A 10,358-nucleotide genomic window follows, 5' to 3' on the forward strand; every position below is an offset into this window, starting at 1 on the left:
AAGCGCTGTACTGGTACGAGAGCACGAGGGTACGCAGAAACCTGTATACTATATAAGCAAGTCTCTGTTACCTACAGAGACCAGGTACACATCTCTAGAAAAACTCGTTTTAGCACTTGTCACTGCTTCGTACAAATTGCGTCCCTATTTTGAGTCACTTACAATTTCAGTCGTGACCAACTACCCCCTGAGAACTATAATGAAGAAACCCGAACTGTCAGGGAGAATGGTTAAGTGGTCTGTCCACCTAAGTGGGTACGACCTGAAATTTGAACCCCAAACAGCCATAAAGTCCCAAGCCCTAGCTGACTTCGTGTCAGACTTTAGCCCCACCCTTCAAGAACAAGCCGACAGTGAAATATTGACCCTAAGTGAGGCTAAAGGGGAGCAGGTATGGGAATTAGATGTTGATGGGGCATCCAATATAAAGAGAGCAGGGGTAGGGCTGGTCCTGAAATCACCTCAGAGGGAACAGATAATACAGGCAGTACGGTGTGAGTTCAAAGCAACGAATAACGAGGCTGAGTACGAGGCCCTAATCTTAGGACTCCAATTAGCCTTAGAAATGCAAGTCAACTACATCAAGGTGTATAGTGACTCCCAACTGATTGTCAACCACGTGAATAACGTGTATACGGCCAGGGATCCTAAAATGGTAGCCTACCTGGAAGTGGCGAAGGAGCTCAAACTCCGCTTTGCCTCCTTCCACATCCAGCAAATTCCAAGGGACCAGAATGTTGAAGCAGATGCTCTCGCCACCCTGGGAGCAGCCTTCACTCCAGGGGCAGTGGGTTCTATACCATTCATACATGTCATGAAACCTGCCATACGCCAGAATGAACAACAGAACGCCAGTAAGGCTGCAACCACCCAGTGGACATATGAAGCAGGGATACTGTGTACTGCCACACTCCAGGAAGAAACTGATGATTAGCGCAAGCCTTATATTAGTTGGCTACGTGATGAGGTATTAACACATGACCAGAAAGATGGCAGGAGCTTCAAAATGAAATCCTCCAGATTCGTACTCATTGATGGTATCCTATTTTAGAAGTCCTTGGCAGGACCCTATCTAAGGTGCTTGAGCATACAGGAGGCACATGCATTGATGTGTGATATCCACAGTGGTGATTGTGGAAATCACACAGCGGGTAGGAGCCTGTCCAACAAGGCACTAAGGCAGGGTTACTTCTGGCCTACTATGAGAAAGGACGCCATAGATTACGTCAAGAAATGTGAAGAATGCCAAAGGCACGCGCCTGTCAGCCACCAGCCAGCAGAACATATGCATCCGATCATCTCGCCTTGGCCTTTTATGAAATGGGGTATGGACATTGTGGGACCATTACCCCGTGCTTCTGGAAACAGGACGTACATGCGGGCAATGACGGACTACTTTTTGTAGGGTAATATCCGTATAAAACCCTCTCTTTATAGGATTATAACGCAAAATTCATATGTAATTTTAGTCATAAAACGAAAAACACAATGAAACGATAAAGACATAGAAATAACCTTCGGTCCTAGTGCAAAAGGCAATGAGAGATCAAGTTAGATCTCCTCCTAATCGTTGCACCCAAGATGTCCGAGTAATGCCCTTGTGCTAGAGATAATCCCCTAATTGCCTTGCAATATCGAGGGGATTGTTTTGTGAGTTTGTGTTGGATGAGAGATCCGGAATTCGGGAGGCACAATTCCCAAAACCCTAGAAATGTTTGCAAAATGAATTAGGGTTGAAGTGAAGGAGGAAGCTCTCCTTTTGATCCCTCTAATTCGGCCAAACCGAGTTCTAGAGAGGGAATGGGCTTTTCATTTCCTCTTCACTTAAACTCGTGGTCCGGTCCATCATTCGCTAAGTGTATATGACGCGGTTTCATTATAAACTGTTATCGGTTATCGGAAATTAAGGCATCAACTAATAATACGGGTTAGTTGAATTATTAATACATGTCCGACAAAACAGTATTGTATAATTATATTCAATATACATTTAATTAAATATAAAACGCTTATATTCAATTTTACAAATTAATTGCTTAATTTGCCTTAGCCATTTTTATTTAATCCGTATTAAATAAAATATCTCAACATCACATATTAGACTAATTACTAGTCAAATAACTCAGACTAACTGGTTAGTCAATTTGGCATCTACATGACTGTATTTTCATACCGTCACATCACTCAAAACGTATCCTATAGGTGTGACTTTTAGGGACCAATTGATCACCGCCATCCGTATGACAATAACGTCAAACTTATCTAGCAAGCCAACCGTTATTGATAAACGTGGATCAACCGATAATAATACCAAAAGTATGCCCTTTGATCCTTTTAGAGGTTTATAAGTCCTTGCACTAATTGTTAAGGACACCAACCCCAACAAGCTCCCACTTGTCCGTACAAGTGTATGTGCAATGACGTTATCCGCACTAACTGGAGGACACAAGCTCCAACAAACTCCCACTTGTCCGTACAAGTGTATGTGCGATAACCGATTCTCATATTCATTTAAAATTTCTCCCACTCAATGTAAAACAATTTGCGGATCTGGATCCACAAAGGTCGTATTTTTACAATCGATCCGGATCTAGAGTGGTTTCCCGACTAGAGAGTAACTTAAGCGATAAAACGAATCCGTATCCGAGCATGGCCATGCATTTCGATTCTGACTCCTCGAGTGGCCCCGAGAAATATCGAGTACACGATAAAGGCTGAATATTTCCTTCAACTCGAACTCCTTCCGATCTAAGCACAAGCATGAAATGACCAAAAACAATCTACTTGGCCCTCGTTACGGATGACCGTGAGAAAGAAACCAAAGTCACCCAAAATCGGCCTTAGTCTCAAGAGACAGTCGATAGTCAAAAGAATCGACTCTTAGGATCACCATGGAAGTCCTATCCACGACCGGGCACCGAATGTTATAAAACATTTAGGACTCCACGTCGATGTCACAATTGTGTCCTACGAAATATCCGTATAAATCGCCTCTGTGATTGGTCAGTCAACCTGTTGACTTATGGCTAGTTGAACCCACCATCAACCAACGTCACAAAATAATTGCCAGAGTTATCAGCTCATATGGGCAATTAAGGACCAAAAATATAATGTTCGTTCAGTTCACTTTGTGGTGTTCAAAATTTGTCGTACAAATCCACATGAAAAACAATATATATATAAAAATATCAAAACGATGATGTTGTATAGAGTACAAAAGCGAATGAATCTAATCCATAAAAGAGTACTACAACTTAGGAACACGTTTAATTCCCATGGAATTAACGTGCCCTTCATGCTTATCTTGTCGTAATGCTTTAGTGAGAGGATCTGCTATGTTATCATCTGTAGCAATCTTTTCTATCACTACTGCCTTTTGCTCCACGTAATCCCGGATTAGATGAGCTTTCCGTTGTACATGTCTAGACTTGTTGCTAGACTTTGGCTCCTTAGCTTGGAAGATGGCACCACTATTGTCGCAATAGATGGTGATCGGGTCATTCGAACTAGGCACTACTGAGAGCCCATGTAAGAATTGACGCATCCATATCGCTTCCTTTGTAGCTTCAGACGCGGCATAGTACTCGGACTCGGTCGTAGAATCTGTAATGAGTTTGTTTGAACTCTTCCAGTGATCTGCAGCGCCATTAAGAGTAAAAACGAATCCGGATCGAGATTTCGAGTCATCACGATCCGTTTGGAAGCTAGCATCTGCGTAACCAGTTGCGCATAGCTTTTGTTCGCCTCCATAAGTCAATGCCCAATCTTTAGTCCACCGTAGGTACTTAAGAATGTTCTTGACAGCCAGCCAATGTGATTCACCTGGATGCTGTTGGAATCGACTTGTCATACTCAATGCATATGCCACGTCGGGACGTGTGCATATCATGGCATACATGATAGATCCTATTGCCGAGGCATAAGGTATCCGTGCCATGCGCTCTTTTTCTTCCGTGTCTCTGGTGCCGAGACTTGCTCAAATGCACCCACCGGAGACATAGGAAGGAACCCCTTCTTGGAGTTAGTCATGTTGAATCTCTCTAGGACTTTGTCTATGTAAGACTCCGATCGAGAGATAGCATCCGTCGTGATCTATCTCGATAGATACGGATGCCTAGAATTCTTTGTGCCTCTCCCAGATCTTTCATCTGGAAATGGTTTTTCAACCATACTTTCACCGAAGTTAAGAGAGGTATGTCATTCCCAATCAGGAGTATGTCGTCAACATACAATATTAGGAAGACAATCTTGCTCCCACTCGACTTGATATATAGACATGGTTCCTCGACCGATCGAGTAAATCCATTCTCTTTTATCACTTGGTCGAAGCGATGATTCCAACTCCTTGATGCTTGCTTAAGTCCATAAATGGAACGCTTAAGCTTGCACACTTTCTTAGGATGTTCTGGATCGATGAAACCTTCGGGTTGTACCATGTACAACTCTTCCTCCAAAAAGCCGTTTAAGAAGGCGGTTTTCACGTCCATTTGCCAAATTTCATAGTCATGAAAAGCGGCAATCGCTAAGATAATCCGAATGGAACGCAGCATGACTACGGGTGCAAAAATCTCATCGTAGTGCAAACCTGGCACTTAGGTGAAACCTTTAGCAACTAGTCGTGCTTTGTAGATATCTTGTTGACCTTCCACAGAATGCTTTATCTTGTAAAGCCATTTGCATTGAAGGGGACGAACCTTAGCAGGTAAGTCAACAAGATCCCATACGTTGTTCTCATACATAGAGTCCATCTCGGATTGCATGGCCTCAAGCCATAGGTTTTTGTCAGAACTAGTCATGGCACCTTTATAGGTTGAGGGTTCACTACTCGTTAAGAGTAGAACGTCGTCTATATCATGTTCCTCGACCATACCAATGTATCTGTCTGGAGGAATAGAGACTCTTCCCGACCTCCTAGGTTCCTCAGGAATATTCACCGTAGCCGGGATTGAAGGAATAGGTTCCTCCAATGGTTGCTCGGTGTTTGGTTCTGGAATCTCCGACAGGTCGAAGGTTCTATCACTCTTTGCATTCTCGAGAAATTCCTTCTCTAAGAATGTCGCACTAGCTGCAACAAAAACACGTTGTTCGGTTGGCGAATAGAAGTAATGACCACGTGTTCCTTTAGGATAACCTATAAAGTATGTCTTGACCGATCGCGGGCCGAGCTTATCTTCAGGTCTCCACTTGACATAAGCCTCGCAGCCCCAAACCCGTATAAAGGACAAGTTGGGGACCGTTCCTTTCCATAGTTCATATGGAGTCTTGTCATGACTTTAGACGGACTTGTTAAGTATTAGAGCAGGTGACAAAAGAGCATAACCCCACAATGAGTCGAGGGCAACACGGTGTGACTCATCATGGATCGAACCATATCAAGTAGTGTTCGATTTCTCCGTTCGGACACACCATTCAATTGAGGTGTTCCGGTGGAGTTAGCGTAGGGCGATCCACGGTCTTTAAGGTGTTGATCAAACTCGTGAGAAAGATACTCGCCACCACGATCCGAACGTAGTGTTTTTATCTTTCTACCAAGTAGGTTCTGTACCCTATTTTGGTATTCTTTGAATTTCTCAAAGGATTCACTTTTGTGCTTCATTAAGTAGACATAGCCATATCTACTTAAATCATCCGTGAAAGTGATGAAATACCTATAGCCTTCTCGTGCGGTGATTGACATAGGACCACATACATCCGTGTGTATGAGCCCTAATAGGTCAGCAGCGCGCATTCCAACACCTTTGAAGGAAATACGAGTCATCTTACCGATGAGACATGATTCACACGTGCCAAATGATTGAAAATCAAAGGCCGAGATAGCTCCATGTTTAATGAGTTGTTTTACGCGTTTCTCATTAATGTGTCCCATACGGCAGTGCCATAGATACGTTTGATCTTTGTCACCAACCTTTAACTTTTTATTCATTACGTGTAATATTTTGTCGTCCCGATCTAAAACATAAATTCCATTCATGGAGAGACCTGCCTTGCCATAAATCATATTGTGTAAAGAGAAAATGCAAGTATTATTCTCAATTACAAATGAAAAACCAAGTTTGTCAAGTGCAGAAACTAAAATAATGTTTTTCGAAAGACTGGGTACATAATAGCAATCATATAATGATAACTCAAATCCGCTAGGAAGCTGGATCACATATGTTCCCCTCGAGACGGCAGCCACTCTTGCTCCATTCCCGACACGCAGGTCAACCTCACCCTTTACGAGAGGCTTGAGATTTCGGAGGCCCTGCACATGATTACACAGATGAGAACCACAACCAGTATCAAGTACCCAAGTTCCGTAACTTGCGTGGTTAATCTCAATCATATGAATAAAAGTAGAAGGAGAAGACATACCAACAGGTTTAACGCGACCTGCTTTTATGTCCTCATGATAAACAGGACATATACGCCTCCAATGCCCAGTCTTGTGGCAATGATGGCATTCCATGTTTTCGGTCTTGCTCTTTGTCGCGCCTGATGAGTTACTTGCCTCACCGGGCCCACTCTTACCTGATCCCGACTTCTTAAACTTCGGTTTGCCTACTGCTAGGCCTGGCTGAACTTTGCCCTTACCCTTGCCCTTATTTGACACAACGAGAACATCTGTTTCATGCTCCCTGAACTTCATGTCCTTCTCGGTCTGCATACGAGGAGGGAGTGCGAGTTCATGGGGAGTTTTCTTCAAATCATTCATATAGTAATTCGCTCTAAATTGCGAATAACCATCGTGGAGTGAGTGAAGTATGCGGTCAATAACAATGTTCTCGCTGATCTTACAATCAAAGGTCTCCAGCTTCTCGACATTCTCAATCATGCTGAGAATGTGTGGGCTAACTGGTTGGCCCTTCTGGAGTCTCGCATCAAAGAAGCGAGTGGTAAGCTCATAGGTCACGATTCTCGGTGCTTTTGAGAATTCCCTAGTGAGTGTAGTGAAAACCTTGTTTGCACTTTGAGCTATGAAGCGTTTCTGCAAATTGGATTCCATTGCAAAAATAAGTACGTTCTTTACCGCACCCGCTTCCATGGCGAAATCGTTATACTTGTCGATTTCGTTAATTTCAGCCGTGGGGCCTGGGTTTGGTGGGATGGGCTCAATCAGATATTTGAGCTTCCCATCAGCAATGGCAGCATTCCGTAATGCCGCCTCCCAGTCCGTGAAGTTTGATCCATCATTCTTCAGTCGAGTAGACTGATTCATCTGATCCATGAAGATCCGAAGCCCAGGACTCACGGTCCAATGTGACACTTGGCATTGGGTCGTCCTCACGGCCAGCCATTATGTTATTAGCAGTTTAAATGTTCGTGTTCTACACTGAAAAAGGAAGAAAAACAAAACGAAATAAGCAACTCATCGAGGTGATTTAAGTCTATTTAAAATTCATTTTAAACATGTAGACTCTCGCACTTGCATAATTGATCTCCCTCAAGAATGATACAAGTGATCCCAAGACTCAATTTCTGTAAATTGATAAGCCAACTGTTTAGCTAATTCTTCCGGAAGAACTCTTGGTCGATAGATTTCCGTAAATCCTATCTATAGTCCACCACAGTCACAGGATCGTACGAGTGACCATAGTGTTGAGATAAAATAGGTCAATCGGTTCCAACTTACCCGACGTAGAAGGGGTCATATTATGCCTACCGACGAAGAAGGGACTCATTGGAGTTTGACCTATAAAGACCGTTCTCAATTTTTGTTTATACGAGGAAGATCCCATCAACTAAATTATAATTCATATTAAGTGAACGAATAACTAGCGTCTGCGTGAATGAATTAATTTGGGTGATGGCTTATAAAAATCGTGTGACATACGAATGTCAAAGAAAACTAACTCGTGACCTCTAAATGTGTCAGTTTTCATGCATTATTAGGTGGTTTGGTTTTTAGGCGGAATATGATGCATACTATCGTTACAATAAAATAAATAAATGAATGCAATACGTAAATAAAAATTCCTAGTGTGGCCTATCCTAAAAAAAAACAAAATACAACTTTGGAATCCACCGTTGGACCCGAAAGCTTGTCTTGGTGTTCCATCTTTGTCCATGTAGCGGGAGTGAGCTCCGGTCTCCATCTTTAGTCTTCTCAAAAATTACAATTTAAAATTTACAAATATAAACCTATTTACATTCTAAATAAAAACTGTAATTAAAAGAAATAAAATGGAGATACGAGATCTCAAAATACAACCAAGACCGTGTTCCATCATTACGGTAACACGTTCTACTAAGGCCACACTAAGTTACAACTGTTTGCAAAATAATTAAATACGTAATTAAAAGGCATTCAAAACATTCAAAATATAAACAAGAACGATAAATTAAAATGCATCAACTAAAATTAAATTTATTCGTGACATAATTCCGTAATTATGTTAAAATTTTATCCAAACCACCAAAGATAATTAAAATTACATGACAAAACCGCTTTAGTCAAGTTAATTTTAATCCGAGATAATCCGTTACAATAAATCATGTTAAAGTAACTTTATTTTACGTGGGTGAACCGTTTCACTAACAAGCGAGAGCATAAAAACCGTTTTATGCATTAAAAGGGCCGAAAAAAACAAATTTTTTTTTTTTCTTCATATCTTCTTGTACGTGAACGAGACAGAAAAAAAAAAATTTTTTTTTTTTTATAGAATGCTGAAAAGCCGAGAGCCTTTAAGGCCAAAAAAAAATTGTACGGCTCAAACTCGTGAGCAACAAAAGATCAAAACAAAACGGTTTGATAAAACACAATTGCAATTTTAATCTAATCCGTATAGAAAACAAACTACAATTGTAACATCTTCAACATATAGCAATAATTATCGGTTAAAATTGCTACATGTGAAGAACGATTGAAAACAAGAGATCGAACGATCTAACAAAATTGTGTGGCACGCATAACGATGCAAAAAACAGAAAAACAGGCCGAGAAACAAGAAGGCCACACGGTTTTCTAAAAGAAATTAGCCACACGAAATTTTATGCAATCATTTTGATCGATCTTTAACATATTGCAATGAATATCGATTACAATACAAAATGCAAAGATCGAAATGAAAACAAAACAAAACAAAATCACAACCAACAACCGTGTACATGGACACGGTTCCCAATGATCCAAAAAAAACGCAGCAACAACAAGAAAAAAAATTTCGCCGTGTAAAAACAAGTGGTCTGCCGAGACAAAATTTTTGGAACAAAAATCATCGATTCATTTCGTTTAAAGAAAATTACATAAGAAAAATTACGTGGCCTCGCTCTGATACCACTTGTAGGGTAATATCCGTATAAAACCCTCTCTTTATAGGATTATAACGCAAAATTCATATGTAATTTTAGTCATAAAACGAAAAACACAATGAAACGATAAAGACATAGAAATAACCTTCGGTCCTAGTGCAAAAGGCAATGAGAGATCAAGTTAGATCTCCTCCTAATCGTTGCACCCAAGATGTCCGAGTAATGCCCTTGTGCTAGAGATAATCCCCTAATTGCCTTGCAATATCGAGGGGATTGTTTTGTGAGTTTGTGTTGGATGAGAGATCCGAATTTCGGGAGGCACAATTCCCAAAACCCTAGAAATGTTTGCAAAATGAATTAGGGTTGAAGTGAAGGAGGAAGCTCTCCTTTTGATCCCTCTAATTCGGCCAAACCGAGTTCTAGAGAGGGAATGGGCTTTTCATTTCCTCTTCACTTAAACTCGTGGTCCGGTCCATCATTCGCTAAGTGTATATGACGCGGTTTCATTATAAACTGTTATCGGTTATCGGAAATTAAGGCATCAACTAATAATACGGGTTAGTTGAATTATTAATACATGTCCGACAAAACAGTATTGTATAATTATATTCAATATACATTTAATTAAATATAAAACGCTTATATTCAATTTTACAAATTAATTGCTTAATTTGCCTTAGCCATTTTTATTTAATCCGTATTAAATAAAATATCTCAACATCACATATTAGACTAATTACTAGTCAAATAACTCGACTAACCGGTTAGTCAATTTGGCATCTATATGATCGTATTTTCATACCGTCACATCACTCAAAACGTATCCTATAGGTGTGACTTTTAGGGACCAGTTGATCACCGCCATCTGTATGACAATAACGTCAAACTTATCTAGCAAGCCAACCGTTATTGATAAACGTGGATCAACTGATAATAAAACCAAAAGTATGCCCTTTGATCCTTTTAGAGATTTATAAGTCCTTGCACTAACTGTTAAGGACACCAACCCCAACAATTTTCTAAATGGATAGTGGCAGAAGCTTTCCCTCAGATCCTGGAGAAGCATGTGATATCTTTCATCAAGAGGAACATAGTCAGCAGATACGGCATCCCTTCAGAGATCATAT

At 40.8% G+C, this 10,358-nt stretch overlaps 1 protein-coding gene across 1 annotated transcript; it reads left to right on the top strand.

Annotated features, from left to right (window-relative positions):
- The first annotated feature begins 199 nt into the window (after positions 1–199).
- Positions 200–934, top strand: LOC141620042 (uncharacterized). The gene has a single exon (XM_074437016.1). It carries the CDS (start codon positions 200–202, stop codon positions 932–934), a length of 735 nt encoding a protein of 244 aa, XP_074293117.1.
- The last annotated feature ends 9,424 nt before the right edge of the window (positions 935–10,358 follow it).

This window comes from Silene latifolia, chromosome X (genome assembly GCF_048544455.1).
Source record: "Silene latifolia isolate original U9 population chromosome X, ASM4854445v1, whole genome shotgun sequence".
NCBI classification, from domain to species: domain Eukaryota; kingdom Viridiplantae; phylum Streptophyta; class Magnoliopsida; order Caryophyllales; family Caryophyllaceae; genus Silene; species Silene latifolia.

Excerpts from the sequence above, each read along its gene's own strand:
- LOC141620042 (XM_074437016.1), top strand. The coding sequence starts at position 200 with ATGAAGAAACCCGAACTGTCAGGGAGAATGGTTAAGTGGTCTGTCCAC.